The 24,990-nt window shown below is 40.4% G+C and overlaps 1 protein-coding gene across 8 annotated transcripts in view; it reads right to left on the bottom strand.

Moving 5' to 3' along the window:
- Window positions 1–9,128: 9,128 nt before the first annotated feature.
- MAP7D2 (MAP7 domain containing 2) overlaps window positions 9,129–24,990 on the bottom strand; it is a 62,514-nt gene continuing 46,652 nt past the window's right edge. For all 8 annotated transcript variants that reach the window (XM_017728436.1, XM_017728437.1, XM_017728438.1 and 5 more), the window contains 9 exons: window positions 18,148–18,380; window positions 17,650–17,776; window positions 16,282–16,486; window positions 16,061–16,165; window positions 14,819–14,872; window positions 14,120–14,198; window positions 13,241–13,427; window positions 11,294–11,573; window positions 9,129–10,734 (listed from right to left, as the gene is read on the bottom strand). In XM_017728436.1, coding sequence (XP_017583925.1) covers window positions 11,324–11,573; window positions 13,241–13,427; window positions 14,120–14,198; window positions 14,819–14,872; window positions 16,061–16,165; window positions 16,282–16,486; window positions 17,650–17,776; window positions 18,148–18,380 — 1,240 coding nt within the window. In that variant the 3' untranslated portion in view covers window positions 9,129–10,734; window positions 11,294–11,323. The remainder of the gene's footprint in view (window positions 10,735–11,293; window positions 11,574–13,240; window positions 13,428–14,119; window positions 14,199–14,818; window positions 14,873–16,060; window positions 16,166–16,281; window positions 16,487–17,649; window positions 17,777–18,147; window positions 18,381–24,990) is intronic.

Genomic DNA, 24,990 nt, shown 5'->3' with positions numbered 1-24,990 from the left:
GCCGGGCGGGGGCGGCTCCGGCACCGCCCCCGATCGCCCCGCTCCACCGGGGCCCCCTGCCCGTGCTGCCGCTGTGGGCCGGGCTCTGCTGCTCGGGGTGGGCTCTGGGCAGCTGGTTCCCGGTCGCGGTAGCGCAGAGAGGACGGGGTGCGCTGGCCCTTCCCGGGTATTGAATTTTGAACAGCCCGTCGACTGCAATGCCCTGCGGGAAGCAGAGCCCTTCCGTGACACCGGCAGCCAGGAGGGTCAGCCGTGTCCTGGGGCGCATCAGGGACAGCACCGCCAGCCGGGAGAGGGAGGGATTGTCCCGGTCAGCTCAACACAGGGGCGGCCTCACCTCGAGTGCTGGGAGCAGTTCTGGGCGCCACAGTATAACAAAGATCTAAAGCCATTAGAGAGTGTCCAGGGGAGGCCTACAAAGATGGTGAAGGGTCTAGAGGAGAAACTATTTAAGGAGTGGCTGAGGTCGCTTGGCTTGTTCCTAGAGGAAACCTCATTGTGGTCTACAACTTCCTCATGACGGGAAGTGGAGGGGCAGGCACTGATCTCTTTCCTGTGGTGACCAGTAACAGGACCCAAGGCAATGGCCTGAAGTTGTGTCAGGGGAGGTTTAGGTTGGATATCAGGAAAAGGCTCTTCACCCAGAGGGTGGCTGGGCACTGGAACAGGGCCCCCAGGGAAGTGATCACAGCACCAGGTCTGACAGAGTTCAAGAAGTGTGTGGACAGTGCTCTCAGGCACATGGTGTGGTTGTTGGGGCTGTCCTGTGCAGGGCTAACAGTTGGACTTGATTCTTCTGAGTCCCTTCCAGCTCAGAATATTCTGTGGTTCTGAAACACTTTTCACTGCCCCTCGGGCCCAAGGAGCAGCTGACGGCTCCTGTGCAGGGCCAGGGGTGGCTGGAGTGGGGCAGCCCCCAAGGACCTGGGCTTGCTAGGCAGGCACCACAGTCCTAGCCCTTTCACTGGTCTTGGCTGCCCTGTAGTGGGTCAGGCAGGAAAGGCTGGACTGAAGACTCCCTGAGGCCAGACAGGTCCAGCCCCACAGCTGTACCCACCAGAGCGCTGCCCCCAGCCCCCAGGTGAGGGGGCCATGGCTTCCTTGTCCCAGGCTGTTGCTGCTGTGGGGGTCAAAGTGCCTTGCAAGGTGTCAGGTAGTGCTCTCCAAGACTTTTTGCAAGTTTCTGGAGTTCCCATCAGAACATGCACTACTACAGGATGGCAGCACTCTCCTTACCTGGGATCAGATCAGTCCCAGTGGTGTGAAGGCTCTCTTGGCTGCTGGGATGCATTAATTCCCTCGATTGCCAGTCCTGATAGCCAGCAGGCCCAACAGGTTTGCTGTCAGTTTTTCCTTTAGGAGCTATAAATAGCAGAATCACACACTGAACATACTGTAACCCTTTCAAAACAAAGTATCTTCTTATGGCTGAAAACCACTCAGAAAGAGATTTATAGATCACACAAAACCAAAAAGACACTGATGCTGTCTAGATTACATTGGCATCTAAGGCTGTTGGTCAAGGATCTTGAATACTACTTTGGTGCATTGTCAGATCAACTCATTAATATAAATTTGATTCAGCACAGATGCAGGCACACAATTTTTAGTCCAAGCTAAACAACTGATGTTGGTTTTGTATTTTTACAGTAGCTAAAGGAAGAAGGGTGATACCTGATACAGTATCATTACAGCAGCACAGGCAGGCGACACCTGATCTGGTGTAAAGCTTACCAAGTTAGCCTTGTCAACATTTTTGTTAAACAAATTAATTTAAGCCAAAAAAACAACCAGACTCAGCATTCTGTGTTACACAGTCTTGACATTTTTGATCCAGCCAAGAGCCATAGTGTTGCATTTACTCTGTCATCAAACCATGGCCGAACAGGGTGAAGTTATATTCACTGAATAGAGAATGAAGAGGGGTTGCTTACTCTTGGCCCCTCTCAAAGGGATGGTCTCAGTTTCCTTATGTTCTGAAGAGCAGTGTGAGCTGCCAACTTTGCCTGTCCGTTGGACTTTTAGCTGCTGACATCTTCCTCTTCCTGTCTTCCTTTTACAGGACTGATCTTTCAGCAGTGCATTATCTTCAGTTTTCTGTCTTCTCAAGCCTTGGGGCTGTAGGTGGGACTGAGGGATCCCTTGTCACGGCTATCAATCCTTGTCTACAGGATCCTGCTCGGTTCTCTGCAGACTAGCACAAACTCAAGGAACCCCACATGATTGCTGTATAACAGAATTTCCTGCATTCACCAAAACATTTTGAAATTCTCATATAGAATTATAAGATTATTTTAAATTTAGTTGGAGCATTTTCCCAATTAAAAGGGACTGCAGAAAATTTACTGACCCATAGGGCACAGAATTACAGTGGCAAGCTGCACCAAACAACACTTGCTTCCTCTTTGCTGTGCTGGAATTTTTGTTAATAGAAGTTCAGGATGAGAACGGGCTCAGTGAGCTTTAGATGGAGAAAGTGAGACTGAAGCAGACAGATGCCACTGATCTGCACTTTGCCAAAGAAACCTGGTCCAGCCTGGGTGGCTCAGCCAGATAAGGTGCAGTCCCAGTTTGACATATATAGCAATATGTGGGATAATCACTGTATAGGCAGCCACACTTCCATTATCAAGATTCAGAAAGCTGAACTAACAGTAAAAAAGATTTGGTTTTATTCCCTGCTTCAGCTGGTGTAGTGGCTTGCCTGATCTCTGCATGTAGAGGGGGTACCACTGCACTGAAACTTAAAGCAGACACCTCACTTGAAGCAAAAACTGAGCTCTAAGTACAGACAGCCTCTGTGTGCATAGGATAAACTTCTACATGACATAAAACAAATTAACAAATTTCATTATTAACCTATTTACTCGATGTTCCTTCAGATGGTCTTGATCCAACATATATTTATTCTGATGGCTAGCAGGATGGATACTATCCTGATAGATAGTAAGCACACAAGGATCTCTATGGTTAGGACCATGTACTCTAAGTAAAAAACAACTTACACATACTTTACAAGTTAAATTAATATTTAAATCAGTGTCTATTAGTAGCTCCACAGCATCATTATTCTCCACCTCTAAATTGGGAAGGCTATTCTGTTGCACAAGACTTGGCAATTACTGCTTATTAAGACTAATTATTTTAATCTATTTCCACGTTTTATTTCTAATTAAGTATCATTAGAATAGAGAATCACTTTCATATTCCTTTAATGCTTAATTTAGTAAACGTTCCCTTTGGAAAGAGCTCAACTGTGGTTTGCATGCTAAATACTTGGAAATGATGAATGGAAGTTACCTAAAATTCAAAAGCAGGAACTAGCCCTTGACAGCAGACAGATCTTATGTATCTGTTCTTTCAAGGAGGCATTTCATTTTCCACATAAAATGTTACTCTTGGAAATAAAACATCTTGATCGCTGGCAAGGTCAGGCACAGAAGCAAGCAGAGAACAAGCTGTGCTGGGGAGCATCACTTGGGCTTTCTTGCACTGCCAGGGCTGACCACCACAGCAGCTGCTGCTGAACACATGCTCTCCACTGAGGTGCACCAGATAAATGTCACTAAAATCTTGTTGTAGGAGTGGCTTGGCTTGGTTGTCATACACAATTCGTTTCGGTGTCTGCAGAAAGAGCCTGTAGATGGTGATAGTTAAAAGGGAAGAAGCATCTTCGAGCAGTGAGAGAGGGTCTGGTGAAGTCAACACCCACAAGATGATCTTGATCCACTGTCAAGAACTGCTGACCAAGGTTAAATCATGGTTTTACCAGCCAACCTCTCATAATACCTAAAGGGAAACGTTTTCTTTTGTACTTCACTATCTTGCTATGCCTCCTGATTAGGTTTGCATGGCTTCATTAACTTGGATCTCTGCTTTTGAAGGAGTTTCACATTCATGATTTCTTCTTCCACCTCTCACCCATGCCTATACCTTAATGCAGTCAGGCACTTATTTATCAAAATGCTTTCACCGAGCCACAAAATGTGTCTCCTGCTGTGAAATGAGAGTGAGCTGCCTAATTCTTTGCAGGCATATTGGTAATTTGCTTCTTCTAATGGCAGTAATAAAAAAAATATTCCTATCATTCAGTGGAGGAAAATTAGCTAACCCTCTAAGTACCCAGCAAAGGAGCATCAGCTCTTAATTTATAAAAAGCTAGATGCCGGGGGTTAAGTCAATTCCTGAGGTTATTTGACAAAGGAACTACAAGTCTGTAATAACTTATGCAGACAAGACAAGAATTTCTTCCAGAAAGAAGCAAAAACCCCCAAATGCAGTTGTAAGAACTTTAACAGTTTTCTGTGGAACTATGATACTTTTTTCAGTCTAGGCTCAAAGCAACAGGTAATGACTCCCTCCTTTATTGAGGAAATATGTCCTACATTCTTTAGCCTAGAAATTTAAGGAAAGCTGGAAAGTAATTGTTTAATTAAAACCTGAAGGAATGTGAGAGGATGACTAACTGCATGACTTGGCTCTGATAGCATCACCAAATTACTCTTCAAAGAGAGCCTCCAGCAAGCCTGGGCTCTCATGATGTAACAAAGCCTGTGTTTTATTTATAAGGTTATCGTGGCTTTCCTGTAACAACACATGAAAATGTGCCATTGCTGCTGGGCGTACAGCCTGTGTGAACTTGGTAGGATTTTGGCAAGATACCAGTGAAAACAATCTCAGTGTATGAACTAACACCAGTGTGTGACATAAATGCAGTAAGAGGATTTTAAAAGCAAAGGCCTTGAGCTTATCACCCAAGAGGCCAAAGCAGATAATTTGAGGAGGAAGGCAAGGACACAAAAAGGCTGCAATTCTTTGCTTGTGCAAGAGCCAGGTCTTGAAAAGATGACAGAAGGAGAAATTGCAGTAAAACAGCAGGATGAAAGTCTGACTGAGCAGAGATAAAATTTCAAAATGTCCAGCTTGAGACAACATTGTGGGCATGACTGATACTGATTTGCCTTAGGAATTTTAATAGTAATTATGTGGTAGTAAATATGTGCAAAGTGTCTTAGCATTCTTTAGTGACTGTGACCTTCACCCATTCAAAAGCTCATTTATTTGCTAAATCCACCAGCAGTTTCATTTGCTACAGGACACCTGCCCGAAAGCCCAACACTGGCCGAAGAACATTAGCATAAATTAACCTTGTAAAAATGTAGATTAGGAATGCAAACGTTGCTTGCCAAAAGGGAAGAACTTCTGGCCCAGTCTTCAGCCAGGGAAGTTTTAGCCATGCCTGACCAGGACTGTACGTGTTGCCCATGCCAGCAGGGTTTCACTGCTGTCCCTGACACGCTTCTGCACACAATCAGTCTTTGAAAGACTCCTCAGACTTCTGTTTCTCTGCCAGCTGTGGTGTGGGCAGTCTTTGTCCAGGAACTGAGAGAACAAACCCATTCCAGCAGGCAATGGCCAGAATCTGTATTCTTTTGAATTTCTGTATTTGAACTGCTACGAAGTTTAAGAAAAGAAAAAAGGAGTGAAAATTATTCCTGATTGAGACTTCACACCAGGAAAATTAGGAGTAACTCCATAGAATTTAGTGGTATAAACCCCCACAGCTTTGCATATTTAAGGTGCTAAAAATCATATTTCAGACAATGCTGCCATCTGTATTTTAAAAGAGAGGTTACTCTGAAAAGGGATGTGCAAGCATGTTAATATGAGGCTACAGGTATTGCCCTGATCCTGCTTACTGTGCTGCTTACTGAATTTGGTGAGAGGGGCTATTATTTCTACAAAAAACATGAGGAAATACTGACAGAGTAATTTCCCTGATTCTGAACATCTCTTACACACAATTTTTTTTCTTCAGTTATGCAATTTTATGTCCTTGGATCCATTATTTTACAACATCAATCACCTACAATTGCAGTGGACTTCAAGTTATTACTTGTAGGCAGAGTAAGAAGATCTAAGTGATAATGCAAAGCTGCTGGTTCATTGCTTACTGCTCCTTCTATTCATTGGATCTCTCCTGCATCATAGTTGGTTTTTCTCTGGAAATCATTAAGGCTTGATTATAGCAAGGATGCACATCTATTTTTGTAAAGCTCCCAAGTGAACATGACACACTATCTTCCAGAGCCTCTATTTTGATCCTGAAAATTGCAGGCCTCAGGTAATCATCAAACCCACTAGCTTAAAAACATTACTACGCTCAGTCTTGAATAATCAAAATGCTATAAAACAAACACAAGCTAGACAGCAAACAAGGCTGCTGGGAAGAAAACAAGTATCTAGAATTCTGGTGATCAAGAAACCATTCTTTTATACTTTACATAATTATTTAAAAGCTTAATTATCCTTTCTCTTACAGTTTCTGCCTGCAGTTTTAAGGGCTTTTCCGCCTCACAAGTTGCTTCAACAGACACGTTAAATTGGAGTGAACAGCATCGCCTGCTCTTCAGCTGTAGGAGACCATAAGGATAAGATAAATGATGAGATAAAGTGGGGGAGAAATGAACATTGTGTCTCATGGTTTTCTGGACAGGTATTATTGCACTAACAGTAATAACAAAAATGCATCTGAATATTATAAGTTTTCTGTTATTTTTAAGTGTATGTATTCTGGAGAGATTGAATTTAAAAAAATGCTTTCCTGAAGATTAAAAAGAAAATCCAGAGAAAATTGCATTCAGTCATAACATACAATATATTTTCCAGATTTTAGCATAGCGGCTCAGCAGTAATAATACACTTTTCAGAATTTAATACTGATATTGAAAACCAACATCCCCAACGTCAGGTAACTGCCATTTAGGTCTATTTGTGCACCTAAATGCAGTGGCAGCATAAGTGAACCACTACTCTCCACACTGGTTTTGGAGGCAACCAACAGCCTGAACAACATTATCCTGAAATGAATGCAAATGAAGAGACTTTTTTCAGTCTCTGCCTTGTTCTTGAATAGGGAGGGAGAAGAGAGAAGTAAGGCAGAAGTCCCACAGGTCACTAAATCAGGAAAAGGAGCAGCCTATTACCACTATTTGTGCCACTTATAGGACAGTCTCCCTCTTGTGCAGGACACAGGCCAGGCTTAGCGAAAACAAGATAGGAACCTCAGTCTAGATTTCAGCTCTTGAATACTGAACTATCTGTTGTAGTGGTAGGTTTAGTTTAGCAAGCTGCAGCTTTCCCTGAGAGCTCAGCGGGGCTGCTTAGGGCAGTGCGACCATTGTCACCCTCCCGTAGCCCATTTCGATTTTGCTCCGCGGTTTTGCTCCGGCAGCTGTCAGCTTTACAACACAGTGACGGTGAAGGAGGCGAGAAGGGTCCCTCCATGAGGGCTTCAGAGGATCTTTAATCCCATCTTGTGCCAGCGATCTCCAGAGGCAGAGAGCGCTCGGGATCCGGGCGCCATCCGAGGTTTTGTCAGATCGCAGGGGCGGTCCATGGGCGGAGTTGGGGTACAGGAACCAACAGGGAGGAGTATGGGATAGGAAAAGGAGTGGGTAAACAGACCACCACAACTATCCACATTTTAATGCAGTTAAACCTTAATGGGAAGGATGGGTTTATAGGGTTTCCAGGCCGGTGTGCAGCACTGAAGCACAGTTATCCTGGGATCTCAGGCTTTTCCAGCCAGCGTGATCAATGCTGAAGGCCACTGTGCTACCTTGGGCAGTACAAGAGCTGCAGTGCCACACTGCTAATGCCTGGAACAGAAGCGGGGTGGTGGCAGGGGCACCTGAGCTGTGGATGTTGTCAAGCTGGGACTGAGGTGGGGTAGGAAGCAGGGCAAGGTGCAGCTCTGTATGAGAGGTGACAGAGAGAAGATCCCCACCCTGCCAGCCAGAGTAGCAATCTGTGCTATTTCTGCAGCTTTCTGCACACATCTCACTTGTACAATTAAAGGAGAGAGGATTATTGCCCCTGCTTCTTCTAGCTGTTCATCACTAGATGAAAATGCAGCCTGGGGATCCAGATCCACCCCTCACTGATGCAATTTTGTTTTGAAATTAACTCCCTGGGGAGACAAGAGGTCTGCTCAGGCCTTTGCTGTGATCCAAGACAAGCTTTGGGTGCCATTTCCCAGGGCAACAGCATGGAAAGTGCTGAACCTAATCAGAAAGCTACTGTGATGCCCAATTACCTCACAGGTGTTATTTATTTATGTATTAGAAACTTACTAATAGTTATGTAAAATAATAGTAGAAAAGCTCTATCAAGGACTTGTATGAATCACTAGAGATCCTCCACTGCAGTTGCCAAGACCAGTGACAAATTCAAAGTAAAGCTCATTGCAGAATCTTGAATCACAGCAGCAAACACTGGGATGGTGCTGGCATGAAGAAGTTATAGCATCAAAAGCAAAAAGAAGTGATTTAATCCCTCAGTTGACAATACCTGCTCCAGATATTTAGCCAAATTTGAAAAGTTACATTTAAAAGCAAATACAAAGGTAAATATGCAATATCTTTCTTCACAAATACTCATCTTGCTTCCTTCAATCTTAGTAAATAATTCAGTGGACAAATAATATAAATGTTTCAGGAGTCAATACAAATGAAATGAACTGTCACCACGGAAAGTATTAATATACTTCATAATAAAAGTAGATTCTCTCATTTGCAATTTTGACTGAAGCGACGATTTTAAAAAGATATTTTTAAAAAATTTCCCCTCAGCATTTCACTAGAGAACTAACAGCAGCTCCAGGCCAGTCCCTTTCCAAGCAGCAGTGTGTGCATGTAGCTTGAAGAGAAGTTCAGCATTTATGTCACGTGTACTCTTTCAGAACAGCTCTTGCACACTAAACAGAACAGTGTCTTCTTACCACAGCTCCCAAGTTTTCTTTTGCTTATTTTCTTTGCCAGAGAGCAGGGGCTGAGACTGCAAACTGGTCCCTATACTGTCACCAGCCCTCTGGATGCCACCATTTGGAGTCCACACCTTAACGCTCTGTAGCCACCAGCCTGCATTTCCTCAGTGTATTGGCAGGACCTCAGAAAGCAAATGAATATATGGCAGTGGCAACAATGGTGAAATATTCTGAGGTTTTGACAACCACTCCTTCATTCAGTATTACACCCTCCTTCAGAAAACACCTCAGAACAAATTAACATATGTGTATTTTTAAATCAGTCATATTGTTGTGGGAATAAAAAGCACTAAGAAACAAGTCAGATTCATAAATGAAAATGTATTTCACCTTTATACATGCTATACAGGTCATGCAAATACAGAAATCTACAGGTTATACAATGACACCATAATAAAATATAATATGACATTTGTCAAACACAATGTATTACAGCAAAACAAACTATTTCTGTTTATTATTTAGGAAATAGATGAAGGACGAATTTGGAAGACACAGTATCATGCTACAGCTTACTGCACAGTCAAAAGAAAGTATTTCTTTGAACTACACTAACATAAATAGAGCTGGGTTGTTGTAGGTATGATTTTTTTTAGGCATTGCACATCATGTCACTGGTTACTTTCCCATTGCTGACTTTTAAGAGCACAAGAATGGTGTTACAACTGAGCTCAATCTACGCTGTGAACTCTTACATGTGGAAAAAAAAAAAAACAAGCTAAACACCCCCTCCCCCCAGGTTTTGACACCTTTTGTGTTAGTGTCCAAAGAGAGTTGTATTTATAATTTATTCTTATAAGGGACTGGACAAAATGTCCTCAAAGCAGCACCTGATTTAGCATAAAGGTTCACCAACAGAAATAAGGTTAACACTGTATGGCACATGACGTCCTGACCTTGTACATCTTGATGTGGACTGTTCCACACAGACGTTTACAGAACATTAGGGGCCCCCAGTGTTCCCTGCATGCTGTTCTTGGCCTTTGTGTTTCTGACATTCACTTATTGTTTTGCTGCTGACCAAATCCCATTTTGTTGAGCCTACAGGAAGACAAAATACTTCTCTGTGTGATAGAAAGCCTGCTGGTAACAATCAAGTGTCTGCATCTTCAAAGGTTAGCGTATTACCTCACCCTCACTCGGATCTACTACAGCTATACTACGTATATATCAAGGGGTTACACTTGGCATTTTGCCTACTTTGCTTACAGGTGTTACACAAATACGTTTTTAAACACAGTTGATAGTTGCTCCCAGACTAACTAATATTAACCAGTAAGTGCCACTAGTGACTAACAGTGTCAACCTAATCATAAGGGGATAATTCCCACACTCCACAATCAATAAGAAGGCTCTTTTTGATTCCAGCAGCTATATTTTTTTCAAGCCTCTTCAGCTACAGTTTTGAATTATACACTTAATAAAAGTTGCCAGTAACTCCTTATTAAAGACAAAAAAAGATAGGCACAAAACTAAAGTACGGTATATTATTTTGTTTCAATGCACTGTGGGCAAACCCCATCATTATTTACAAGAAAAAGATGTCTAAATGGATGTATGATCAAGCTTAGGAAAGAATTATTTAAAAATAAAATGCACAGGTAAAAATCACAGTGAAGTGTTGAGATGAATTTTAAATTAGGAGAAGAAATAAGTGCTTTATTAGCATCTAAAGCTCAAATTCTAATGCACGCTCTGTCTTCCCTGAAACCATCAAGGCTCTAGATCATTGGTTTCTACCAAAAGCAGCCAGTTATTCAACATATTCCCTGGGAAGACAAGTTATATTCAGCTCTGGTTATTTGAAATCCAGTGTTCAAGGACTGCAGAAGCTTTTTCAAGTGACAAGCTCATATTTTACTGCCAGTAGCATCACGGGGATATATATCCTCCAGAAATTGTAACCTCTGTCAATTAAAAAGAGAGAAGAATATCAAGTCAGCTATGCAAGTTAGATGACCTCAGTTTTGTAATTTAGAATAGACTCTTCCAAAAAACCTGACTATGGCTTTGTACTTTGAAACTGTCACTGAAGCCTACTATGGTGTTTTACTATGCTGAGATTTCAGGGTATGTGATTCTACATTGCAAGTTTTATAGCAGCAGCAAAGAGTAAGCAGCAGCAATAACTACCATTCCCTAGACTGGCCCCGCTTTTAACTGTTTTCTTCATGCAAATGGACTCCAAAGATATACAGGAAAGGTACTGTATTAATGAAGAAATTCTGGATGCATAAAGGAAATGTTTCCATTTACCAGATACTTGTGGTTGCTATGTTAGAGTCAGTTTGCATATGACGCCAATTTTCAAACAGCTGCAAATATCAAAGATTATGATGAATTTAAATACCTAGGAGAACAGCTTTCTTTCTCTCTCCACACTGCTGTGTACAACTTCTGTAATTTTCCGGGAAGCCAGTATCACAGCAATTTATTATACCTAAGATGTTTATCACAGTACTGTACCTGTATCTGTTCTGCTGAAAAGTGAGGCTGTCAACAGATAGAATTAAGTGTATTTTCCTGTCCTGGGCTGTTAAATCCCTCAATCAAGTTTTTGTTACAGTCATCTAGGCTAAGGGTATCACTGGACATCTTGGAGTAGGTAGCTTGGCCTGTGAAATCCAAGAGGTCTTCAAGAGCCTTGGCATTACTTGTCCCATTTTGGTCCAAAGAAACACCTGGCATGAGTTCATTCATGGGTGAATATTCAGGGATGGAGATGAGTTCTTCTTTTGAAACCGGGCTGAACAAAAAATAAGGGAAAGAAAGATACAGAATAAGGTATGTATAACTTTTCATTAAGTGACAATCAAATTAAACCTCTGACTGTTCAGAAACTATCACTCATCTTAAGGCAGCTGCAGCAAGCCTTTACATAAAGAATGTCCTAGTCCAAAGAAAAAGATATTGCCCTGTTCAGGATGGAAGGTCAAAGCTAACCTATGTCCCTTAATGATTAAGGTTTGGTGTAGCTGTGTGACATGAGCACTCATCTCCTGAACCCACATCTCTGACAGGTTACTGAACTGCGTTTACTGATCATTATTTCAGCCCCTGCACCATTCCTTTACATAAATGTTTATTGCACCTTTTACATTACTGTCCTGATCCTGCAAACACTTAAAACATTTCACAACTTAAATAAAAAGTTACTTCTTAAGATCTTATGATATACTTCAGACATAGAAATCCCATAATTAAATTTAAGAAATGCTGCAACCAGCCACTTTGCTGACACTAGCAAGGCTAGTGCATTTTAGTTTGGAGAAGAGAAGGCAGAGTAAGGCTTTCACAGCCATTTCTAAACCATGATGTAGTGGTGGATGAGTTGAGGGCAAAACTATTGTGCATGAAATCCTGCAACACAAAATGTAAGGGGTGCCCAATGTCACCAGTAAGAAACTGGGCTTAATAGGGATCAAAGAACATAATCTACCCAGTGAGACAGTACTGTACAGCTTGCTTCCAGGAGAGGTCCTGGACACAAACATCAGCAGGTAAAAAAAAAAGAGTTGGATAAACTCATGGGCAACATGTCAGCCAGTGGCCACTTAAAAGGCCAAGGCAGAGTTGCACCCTCAATATCCCTAAGGCAACACTTCAGTGTCACCTTGGATTGCAGGAAGTGGTGGGCTCAGGTGCTCTCCCTCACTAGTTTTCTTACTGATATTCTCTGAAACCAAACAATGGGCTACATGGACTTCTAACCTGTCCCAGTAGGGCATTTTCTACATATTTATGCGTATTTGTTGAAAATACAGAAACAGTATGAGAGGTTCAACTGGCTTACTAATTAAAGGAGAAGAGCATAAAAATTCCATGTTTAAAATTCAGACTTAGCTTTGTGTTAGCAGCCTTAAATTAACTGCCAATGTACAAAAATATGTAAATAAAAAAACTTAAATTAAAAATCCTTCTTTTCTGCACGTCCTGCCATCAAAATGTGAGAGTATTTAAAATCACAAAGTTATTAGTTGATTTCTACACATTTCTACTTGTTAAGTACTTAAAATTCTAAATCCATTATTTTCTTTATTCTGTTTGTATGGAGGCAGAAATGCTCATGCCTCACAGCTATGCAGCCAAATTAAAAAATGGTGCCATCAGAACAATATCTACAGTAGCTGCTTTCACAAAACTGTCTGAAAGGTTTGGGCAAACTTGCATGGAATCCATAAGTAAGGACTGTGGAAGGATTTCAGAGTCCTCTCTCCCAAATATGTGAGAGTGAGATGAGGTTCTGTGGCTCTTGTCTCAAACATCCTGGCAGAAGCAGAGCACACCCAGCAAACACCCAGCTGCCACCCTGGGGAGGTTGTGAGAAGCAAAGTAGTAAAGTATTAACAAACAAAACCCAAAATCCTGTGTCTCATGAGTTGCACAACCCCTATTGGTAGATCTGGTCTGTACCTCACATCCATGGACTGAACCTCATCTGCTGAATCTTCCATGCTGTTAGATTTCCCATCAACAGCTTCCAGCTGAATAAGTCCTGAAACTGACTTCAGTCCATTAGTTACTACATCTTGGGAAGGGATTACAGAAGCAGCACTTTCCAAGCTTTTGTTTTTCAGGCAGGTCGCCAATCCATTGATTTCTATAAAGGAAGGTTAGAAATTATGACAGGAGAAACTTCATTATTTAAATAGTTTTACCTTATATATTGAGTAGAAAGGAAGACTAACAATGCAGTAGAGACTCAGTTTAATCCATGACTCATCATACTATTCTGTCATTCCTCTATTCCACTCCAAAACTGTTCTTTATGCTACATTTTTTAAATTTGAGGAAATAGGAAGAGAATATTTTATCTTTTATGTCCTGTACTAAAAACTTTAGCCTGGGGAAGCAAACAAAATACAGATAAATGTCAGATATGCATATTTTATTTAATAGTCCTTTAAATAAATACACTTTTTTTCTATAAAGTCTAATTAAATGTAAAATTTAGAGTCATACTATGAAAAGCTTGGTTGTGTGCAAAGATTTTCTGCCTACAAAATTTGAAGGTAGATTGCAGCAATCAAACATATGGCAGATTAGAACTTTTCATTTACAAAAATGCTACATCAGGTACTAAAATGGAGGAGAAACTTTATTCTGCTTTTGCTTAAGTGGCAAAGCAAAGCTGTCTCTGGTTTCTAACATTTGTCACTGATGCAAATGTAGCTGTTCTTTTTGAGATGAAAGCAAAGAACTTAGGATAATACACAGTGCTCTGCCTCAGATCAAAAAATTCTGAAGAGAAACAACTGTGAAAATAGGTCAGAAAAATATGGCAATTTTTACCTGGCTTGTTGAGAACAAGGACCTTTGGTTGCTTTTCCACATTCAAAGTTGATGGTATCTCCAGTTTTGGCTCTTCCTTCTGAAATCAAGTAATGACTCAGCTGTATTAGAAAGAAGACTGTGACCTTCATGGAACTAGCTGGACTCAAAACTTGTGAGACTGCCCAGGGCCACAGGGTGACAAAGACCATGACCAGCAAGACAGGACTTTTTTTCCCTTTTTAGTTAGGCATAGCATTTTTCTTAAATTCAAAAAGAAAACATTCTCTGAAAGTTAACTGAACAAACAGTTTCCTTAGTAGGTTAGAAATGAAAACCTGAGTGTCACTTCTTAGCTGGACACAATTGCCTTCTTTTTAATCCTACATTCCTGACAGGCTTAACAGAGAGCTCAGTAACTAACTCACTGGCTGGTACAAAGCAGGAAGACACATCAACAGCAGCAAACATTACAGCTCCAGCATCCAGGAATGTGCTGTTGCCCCTTGCTAGACAGTGAGGGGGTTACCTGCAAAGGCTGCACAAAAGCTGTGTCTCTGTGGCAGTGACTGCGACACAGCAACAGTCACTCTCAGTTTGAAATGCATCTAAAATTTGGGTCTAGAGTGTACCTAAGTACACTTACTAGGATGGAACTACCCTACAATTTAATTTCCACATATGAAAATAAAACAAAAAAATCCACATACTGTTTCATACCTTTATTTCTGGGGTTTCACTCTTCCTTGTTCTCTTCATTATTTCATCTATTCTCTATAAAGCAAAATAAATCTGAGGATGAGATGGCAGACAGAATATGTAACACAAGAGACAGAAAGGGGAAAAACAGACGAAAAGAACTTTTCTTTACTGTCATGACATGATCTCTGCCTGTCTTGAAAAAGGGAGGACAAATAAGAAAAATAAAGAAATGAAAGATAAAAAATATCTTGGAGCTGGCTTTCATCTATCATGTATCTTACAGAACATGACTTTCTCAGTAGATGCACTTTAGAAACAAGCATTTTAATACCAGGTGTTTGCAGTTATGAGTTATGCTCAGTTCTGGAACAAGACATGTGTTTAAAACCAAGTGTGGTTATTTTAATCTAGTTGCTTTTCCAACTATTTCCAAACAGTTCCTTTAAAAACAGCCTTTTTGGAAAAGAAGGGCAAAATGAAATATCTTAAGTTATTCTTACTGGAAATGTGTAAGGCATCATCTTAAAATACTTTTGTTTTCCTTCTTTCTTCATTATAAAAAAAAGAAATTATTTGAGATGTAAAACACTTTGGTTTGGTATTCTAATCTGCAACTGCATCATGCCTCTAGTTCAGTGGTGAACAGTTTAAAACATATTGGAATAACATACATGGATAGATGACCTTTTGTAACCAGGCAGGGGTTCTGCAGCTGTTCTCTCTTTCCTGCCACACAGCTGTAAACGAAGCTAATTTATGCAGCTTCAGCCACTTCCATGTGCAGCAGTGGCCAGACAGTCCTATTCCTCTGCATAATGCAACCAGAGACAGCCAGGTGGGGGAAAAGGTGCTTGTTACTCACAAACTTTCTCAATTAATGACACAGAGCTTTTGTTGAGTAAGTTTTAAACAAAGTCACTCATGTTTCTCAGTAGTTTGTGATGTCTGGGGTTGGGCAGCCATCGACATTTGCCTTGGCATGCCATTCCCTGTTTGTCTCAGGCATTTAACTTTTCAGGCAGAGGCTGGCTCTGTGTTTGGTCAGTGCCCAGTAGAAAGTCATTTGCCTTAGGCAATTCCACTTTGTTACAAATTTTGATGTCCATGTTCCCCTAACAAGGCAAGTAGTAAATACTAAGTTTGGCATAACTATTCACCTGTAATCCCTCCAGATTATTGTTAGTAGATACTACTGGGTGCTTCCTGGGTTATGTATTTAAACAAGAAATGAAATAGTTATCCCGAGGTGCAAATACCCACCTTCTTCCGCTCCAGCCTTTCTTGCTCAATTTGCTGCATGATTTGTTCCCTTTCAAGACGAAGTTGTTCAGCTGCCTCACGGGCTTTGATTTCTGCTTCTTCCCTCTAATTAAAATGTGTAAAATATCTTAGGGTCATTATTTATCTCAGGCAGACTACCAAATATTAAGAAGTATTTTTTTACATGTATCAAAATTTCACATTTCTGTTTGAGGTGATACCTGTTTCTCAAGTTTGGCTTGGAGCTCTTTTTCTTGCTTTTCCTTTAGCATTTTTTCTTCCTCAGCTCTTCTCCTGGCTTCCTCTTCTGCCTTTTTTCTAGCTGCCTCTTCTTCACGTTTTCTTTCCTCCTCCTTCTTACGAGCTGCTTCTTCCAGACGAAGTCTTTCTTCTTCTGCCTTTCTTTTCTGTTCTTCTCTTTCAAGCCTGCAAAAAATACAACAGAAGGTTTAAAAGGCTTCATTGAGAACATGCTCAATATTCAGGTTGCTATCAAGCTTTTACTCCAATCTTATTTTTAATGCCTAAAATATTGCATAGAAGTTATTATTTCCATTGAAAAAACATGTGTGATTAAAGAAAAGACTTCTGGTTCTAATTTCAATTAGAGTGTCAATAACAAAATTAAGTTTCAAGAATAAAGACATCCCTCTTCCCCTGTACTTGACACCCAGAATGAATACTGGTATCTATAAATAAGCAAATTCTTCTATCCTTTGCTTCATCTGAAGATAAACAAATGGGATGAGTAGCAGCAAAGTCCACAAAACACAGTGGAACACTGGAAGGAGTGGGTCTAAATTCCACCTGTGTTGTTCCCTGGCCCACTGAGGGACATCATGCTCCTTAAGAGTTGTTCTGCAAATGATCGTTCTTACCATTCTATCAGGGCCAAAATGGCAGGAGCTGGTCATTCCACTCCCACCCCACCGTGTTTTTAACAAGAAACCCCAAACTTGAATCTAGACATGCAGAATTAGTGATTTACTACTATGGGTTTGAAGGAAGTGCATGATTTACTGACACTTGCAACCAGCATCCCATGCAGAGAACCACCTAAAAGCCTGTTGCCAGAATATAACCAGAACTTCACTGCTCAGACACAGCAACCTTCATTCTGCCACACTCAAAGACCTCAATGCCTGCAGCAGAGTTGGGCATGAAGATGAACTTCAGGTTAATTATGAATGATTCAAGCCTTGCCATTTAATGCATATCCTGCTGCTGCAAGACTGTTCCTGCTACATGATCTAGCTCAATTTAAAGGCACCTCAAATATTTTTTTACCATGTAAAATACTTCAGGTATGTCCAGACTGAAGTGTGCAGTACACTTCAGCATGGACATGCCCAAAGTATTTGGAAAAGTAATAGTTTATTCAGGGTTCTTGAAGAGGCCAAATTATTATTTTCTAACTTCACTAGTCATACAGACTGCAAAAGACACTAATGAAACATGAGTCTGAAATTGAAGAAATTAACAAATACATGTAAACTCCCACTTGATTCTAAAATTTCCACAGTTCCAGGCATCTTCAGTGATACAGGTTAAATTACTAGGTAATAACTTTCACAAAGCAATAGAGATACCTTTCCCGTTCTTCTCTTTCCTGTCTCTCCCTTTCCTCTTGCTCTTTTTGCAGGCGGGCCTGTCGTCTTTTTTCAGCTAGAATTTTTGCAGCTTCTTCTGCATCACTTGTTCCTGCTGTGATCTTCCCTAGGAGAAGATAACCAAGGGTGGAAAGTCAGGCAGGGAACAAAGAGTGTGTCCAGAAATTCCAGGTTTGTACAGAGGCTGAAATGGGCCTGGTTCAGAGTGGTAAGACACCTTTTTAAGAGCACACTTCAGCATTTTCAACAGAGGGAAGATGAAATAGATAAGGGCATCCCTGGATGTCAGCATTTTCACATCCTCATTAACAGTGAGGTACATTAGTGAAAACTACGTATTTACAGGTTCCAGTATGTATCTTTACACATTCTCATAGGCCTATGACTGAGCAGCTTCATGAAAAGAACCGCTCATCACTGTTGAAAAGTCTCAGGGTCCCAGGATATCTTGCAATAACATCTTGCAGTAAGGCTCACCTTCACTGGTCTCAGCCTTTCCAGCAGAAGGCACGTGCTTCTCAGGAGCCACCTGGCCCACGTCATCAGCGCGTGCTCCTGGGGACTTCAGGTGACTGACATTTTCTTTCTCCTTGTCTGCTTTCTTTTTAGGTGTTTCCTGGCTGAGATTGGAAGTGGCACGATGCTTCACAGGAGAAGCTGGATATTGTTTGGCATTTTTAGGAGACTGAGGATAAGTCTTTGCAACTGTCCTGATGAGGGAAAACAAAAATCAAAACAGGCCAGATGTTACACAGCTTGGAATCAAACTCCATCTTCACACTTCTCATGCTTTCTTGTCTCTGGCTACAGAGGAGTATCAGCTGTTTTGCACAACACTGAAAAGAACCACCTGGATGCAATCAGAACTTGAAATGCATGGAAATTACATGGAAGTGCACATGATTACAGAAAATTCTCATTAAAATAAACCAGTAACACTGTCTAAGGTCTAGGTGAGAGATAGGAAATTGTGGACTACCTAAACCAATGATTTTAGTAATTACCATTTCAAAAGAATTCTGCGAACATTACTGTTCCTACACTCCTTCTCAACATGTAAACCAAAGCTATGGCTGCTTTCTGTCTGTAGAAATTATAATGAGCTACAGTGTGCTGCTTTCATCTGAACACCACCTTGCCAACCATGGTCTTTTTCTCATAGTATCTGATTTTCCAAAAAAGCATCAAATACCACTATGTACAAAGGTAAGGCTGGGTACCACAGAAAGAGACAGAACTAATCAAACCATTATATCATCAGCAACACTGTTTGAGGTAGTGCTTTTCTCAGCACCAACACAACAGACTCCAAACTCAGCCCCTGTAGACTTTCACAAGCTGCACTTGTGGTGATGGTGATGCACAGCAGCAACGCAGCCCACTGCTCATCTGGCTGTTGCACACTTCAGGTGAAATGATAAACCTGAAGTCAGTTCTGGGAAAGTGGAAGGGTAAAGATACCTGATATTCACTAAAAATAGTTGCACATAAAGAGAACAGATACCAGGAAACATAAAACTACACACAAACACCATTCATTATTTATGTAACACCAGTAGCTAGCACTTGTAACGTTAAGAAAGGCTGGGATGTGTGACTAAGTACTAAAAGAATCAAGAGATTACAATCTTAAAATAATGATTTATGTGAGTCTCATTAGAATAAATTATCTTACATTAAAGTGAACATTATACATGTATTTCTAACCTTCTTCCTGGAGATGCAATTATGATATAAATGTACTATCCCATATCACTTTTTTCATCTACACAATATAGAGTTTCATACACTATAACATGTTTTCTGGACTATACACTCATTCTGGCAGACCACAAGCATGAAAAACATGAACAACAGCTGAAAATTAATGGACTGGAGTGGCAAGTTTTGTATAGATCTAGCTATAGTATTGTGTGGTCGGAGACTATTATAACCAGAACAGCATTTGCATTACAGAGCAGACAATAAAAATAAGATGTCTTTCAACTCCTCCCCAAACTCATGAATTCTGTAGAAGAAAGGGTTCTTTTCTACCACAGGAGACTGCATTTGAAAGAGGTTGAGACATCAGAATGCAAGGAGCTCACTCAGAGCTGCCTGGTTTGTGGGGAGGAAAACACCGCAGAGTATTGCACCATCCCTACTTTCTTACTCCCACTGAAGAGCCACTACAGACTCCAAAAGCCCTTGGGCTGCAGGAAGAGTAGCACCCAACTAAATTGGAAGTTCATCTCAGGTACCCCCTGCCCGCAGGCCCAGGAGCTCCCTGTCAGCTCAGGTCCTTGCCCTTGGTCCTTGCCTGAGCTCAGCTCTAGGTAAGCCAGTTCTTCTTAGCTTCCTAACCTGCTGATCCTGACATGATGTCCTGGCTTGTCCTTGGACTTGCCTCAGTCAGGCCTTTGTTGGCGGTCACTGGGCTCTTGGTTGACGCTGGTCACCATCACCAGACCTACCCTGGTCACTTCTTTCGTCTGCTATGGGATGGGGTGCTGTGGGCAAGGTCCCTGTCCTCATTTGTCCTGCTGCTACCCACGCATCCTGCTGTTCTGTGACAGAAACAGGCTTTGGAAGATGTGAACAGGCAAGTCTGTTTCTAGTTCTTGGAAAAAACAGCAAAGGGAGAAGCCAATGAAATTGGCTGGTGTTGACCAAATCTGGTTTTAGCATTGTCTTTAGATTCCTCTTTAGGATATAGATGGATTTCCAGGTCCTTCTGAAGGCAAAGGCAGATTTCAAGGCCATCTCACACACGTGGTACATCTCACACATGCCTCATCATTGCAGTCATTTCCAACTGCACTTCATAAAAATATAATTGGTAAATAAAAAGAAAACATTTTCCTCCTGTTTTTCTGCAGCACAGAGGGTGCTTCTTGCTAATTAGACACTTCTTCAAAGCGGAGTCCCTTCTTGCTGCCTTTGGTTTACATTTACAACTTTACCACACGTTCCTCGCAATGCTTTTGATTTAACTTGTTGTGACAGAAGGAGCAAAACAGGCTAATAACTAAGGCTGAGTCATTCTCAGTATTAATACAGAAGTAATTGTTCCCTAATAAAGACAAGACAATTAAAGAGGTTGGTAGGAAGGAGTCTAGTCATGACAGTCACATATCTTGCACTGCATAGGCATTAGAGCAGACTGGCTGTACAACTTAGCTGGTGGATTAGAAACGTGCTGAATGTGTTATTTAGGTACTGCATCTTTGAACTTTTAGACCTACAGTATTTTTTTTTTTTATGGCTCTTGGACCAGAAGAACAAGAAAATAGTAGAGTTTGCTTCATATAAAGTAGCTAAAAGTGAGAAGAATAGAAAACACTGATTACTGCAAGGATGAGAATAGTGCAGTGTGTGGAGTGCAAAGCTGAGAAAGTCCATCAGGAATATTTTTTCAGAATTTTTATATCATTTACTGGATACCAGTAGAAAGTATTAAATCAACATTGGTTTCCCCCTTGTATTTAAAACATATTCTCAACTTAGCACCTTTAACATTTCTTGACACAGGGAAAGAACACTCCTTCTAAATAATACTTAAGTTATGCTGCTTTACATCAGAAAGGGCCAAACTTGATTATGAAGACAGAAAAATGGAATTATTAAGAAAAAAATTTATAATCACTTGTATAGGAGCCTGTTTAGGTTTAAACCGTGATAAGAAAGTGGGAAACACAGAATTATACCTGATAAGGATTAGAGAGTTAAGATGACAAATCACTAAAATCCAAGAAGTGGTAGCATGCCAGTTGTCAGACAGCTCACTCATTCTCAGTAACTGGATTTTACAGGGGAATACAGAAGTACCAGAAGCACCTTCCTCCCTCCAAGAATACATTAATTTTCTCACCTAACTGCCCTGAGCTCACATAGGGGCAGCAGCATGTAAGAAGTTGCCTCCTACATGCACGTCTAGAACATCTATCAGGTGTGAGGATTCACTGGCTCTTAATTACAATGGCTCCTATTTAATTATGAAAGGGATAGTCCATTCTGCAGAACAATGTCCCAGGAAGAGCATATGAGGGGTTCTGAGCTTACTTTTGCTAAGCAGAGAAAATAAAAGTACATGCAGCACACAAATCAGAGGTCACATCCAGCTCTGGCCATAAACAGCAGGGCAGAGAACAGCACGCTCTCCTGAAAAGCCACCTACATGACAGGTCACTGGTTATGGCTGTCCATGAGAAGGACTGTAAATCAGAAATCTGCAGCAATGCCAGAGTGGCAGTATTTTTCCCGTTTCTCCCCATTAATTCAACAAAAACTCTGCTGAAACCACACCAAGGATCTGCATGTTCTCAAGCCTGCTTTCTGACATTGCTCTGATCACAAGCTAATTCTGGGTTCTGACATTTTCGCTCTATCTGTAACACTTTGTCAAAAGCAGTTTTCTTTCACTCTTAGTTTTGATCTTTTGTAGCCAAAGACAGATTCATTTCTCTTTTACATTTCTTAAAAGAGAATAAACTCAGCATAGGTCTGTAGAATAGTTTTGAATAGCTGCGTTATTACAGGTGTTTCAAGATCTTGAAATGGCCCATTATCTAGGTAACTGCTGAAAAATCCCTCAAAATACTCTTGATTCAACATTCTACCCATTGTTTTTATCTTTCCAAGTCAAAACAATAACCAAGAGTAGTAAATGTAGCACATATGAAATAAAATCTGAAACAGGCCACTGCAGGACATAGAAGCTACTTCTGTGGGGAATTCACCACATGCAAACACCTTTCCAATAACTCATTTTTAAACACTTTACAAGTTTGGGGAGCTTTTTTTGTACTACTCTATGTTCATATTCTGTCAGTATTCTGCAATTTGACTGAGCATGCATATTTCTGATGTCAAAAGTGTCAGGGGGCTGTCACCTAAAAGACCCACCAAGTGAGGGGTTCAGTGAGTAAAAGCATGAGCAAAGGACAATGACCAGCCTGGGATCTGGAAAGGAAACATGAACCACCACCCATCAGCACCACTACAAACACTTTTCCCTTTCCCCTTTCTCCTTCTCTCATGAGGTAATGCTTTGGCAAAAGCATGTGACACAGAGGCTTGTCAGAGCCTTCGATTTTTATTCATTGGCTTATGCTATGGTTCATCTGAAGACACCTAAAACTAAATCCTACTTCCTTGATTCAGTCAGGTGCCACTGATTTATTTAGGGACTATTTACCCAAAGACATGTGAAGGACACAGGCTTTATTGCCTTCCTGATCTATAAGAAAGCACACTTACCTATTCTCTGAGGGATACTGCAAGAATAAACTGATTAATGTATAGATCTTTGAAGATAAAGCATAAAACAAAAAATTACCCAAAGCCCTCATCCTGTTATTATTGATCTTGTGAAAGAGCTGAAGAAAAAGAGCACTTTACACCATCAGTATCCAATAGCAATTGAAATAAATTAAAGACAATTTCTCAATTATTCCAACTCTCTAATCCATTAACTTTCATCTTTGTCAGCTGATCCACATTACGATTCAAAATAATCGTTTTGGATTCCTTTCTGTGACATTTTGTGATGTATTTACTTTTCCAAGTTACTTCAAGTTTTGAATTCCTTTCCCACTTTTAATTGTTGTTCAACATATTTTTTTTCCCTTTTCTCCTTTTTACATCCATATCTGTTGACTCATTTTCTCTCAGATGCTATGTTTTTGGGCTGACCTTTTTTGCTTTCTCAGCAAAATTTGCACATTCAAAACATTAGTATTTTATTTATGTCATTACTGCAGCTCTCTTCTGCCATTAATCACTGTGTCTCTTTAGGCTGAAGTTTTATTGTCTTGTTTGATCCTGTGTCAGTTACTTTACCATGATAAAAAGAGCTTTTTATTTAATAAATAATGAAAGAACATATTAAGGAGACAAGTTACTGCCACTCCGAAACAAAGATGACAACTGTGAAGAACTAATAACTAGATCAATACCAAGAAAACTTGAATGCCAAGTCACATATTCTTAGAAAAGAAATGCATACAGCTAATTGGCATCTAAATCACTGGCCGTACTTGATTCTTTCCTCAACAGCTTTAGAGGTTAAGGTGCTATACAGGATCACTAACTACTACTGCTGTACAATATGTATTCTTATTTCTTCCAGGGTATTTTTTTCAGTCATATAATGTGCTAGAAGGAGAAAGATTAAACTTGTAAAAGATCATTAGGTTTGCAAGGAGAACGAGTATTTGTATACATATTTAGTCAGATAAAAATTATACATAAATGTCAGATAATGATCTTGCTGGTCAGTGGATTTAAATAAAGGCAGTAAGACTTTTGGAACCTTCCTTTAGATTGTATAGCTTTATCTCTTAATTTAAAATTAACAGTGGAATTTGAGTTGTATGAAAAAATGCATATATTATATTATCACTATTATTACCTATATATAATAATACAATATGGTGACTAGGGCATCTTTTTATTTTAGAATTATGAGGGGAAGTTTTTAAAGTGCTGAAGCAGAACTCTCTGCAATCAGTAATAAACATGGATTTAAACTTTATTTACTGTATCTCTCATAAGGTCAAGGAGGGTGTTCTAATCAGGCCACATTAAGATTAAATGCTCAGTAATACATTTCTAGCCATGGTCAGAATCAGATTCCCTTGAGAAGGCGAAGGAGGAAGAAAAAAAGAGATCACTACTATGGCTCACAATCACAGAGAAACCCACCAGCAGGCTTCTTAATTCCTCCACACAGCATCTGTTTCTTCCTCTAAAGAGTATTCCTTACAGGCATGAAAACATTTTACTGTACAAAGGTTATCATAATTTGCACCTCTGGGAAAAAAAGTTCTCCATCATTTCCTAATATTTTATGGAAATTAGTGCAACAAATTAAGACTGGGCATACATTTTTCATGAAGCACTAAAGAGCTGTCTCCCAAGAACTTTTTCTTTCAACCACTATGATGCTCTACAGTAAACTTCACCTGCCCAGCAAGAAGCACTTGACTCCCAGTTATTCATTTCCCACCAATCATTTTGCTTAACTGTGTCTCTTGGTTTGTCTCTTATACTGGCTGAACAAACTGAAAAATGCATTCTGAGCAGGGAGTATCAGTACTTACAGAATAATGTACAGTTTTAGAGCTCAAACTTTTTATTTACTTTACATTGCAGAGTGCCACTAGACAATGATCTGCTCAAAACTGTAATAAGAAAGCTGATTGTCATTAACATTGCATTTCATTCAATTTTTGCACAAAATGGATGTAGTTCATACCACAGACTCTGATGACATTAAATATGTAAATACTGGAAGTTTGAGAATTTGTAGCCTTACAATATGAACCAAGAACTGCAGTG

The sequence above is a fragment of the Corvus brachyrhynchos genome, unplaced genomic scaffold (assembly GCF_000691975.1).
Source record: "Corvus brachyrhynchos isolate BGI_N302 unplaced genomic scaffold, ASM69197v1 scaffold11, whole genome shotgun sequence".
In the NCBI taxonomy this organism is placed as follows: Eukaryota; Metazoa; Chordata; class Aves; order Passeriformes; family Corvidae; genus Corvus; species Corvus brachyrhynchos.
Note: the sequence above shows the minus strand (reverse complement) of the source record. Positions and strands in the feature narration are given on the sequence as shown.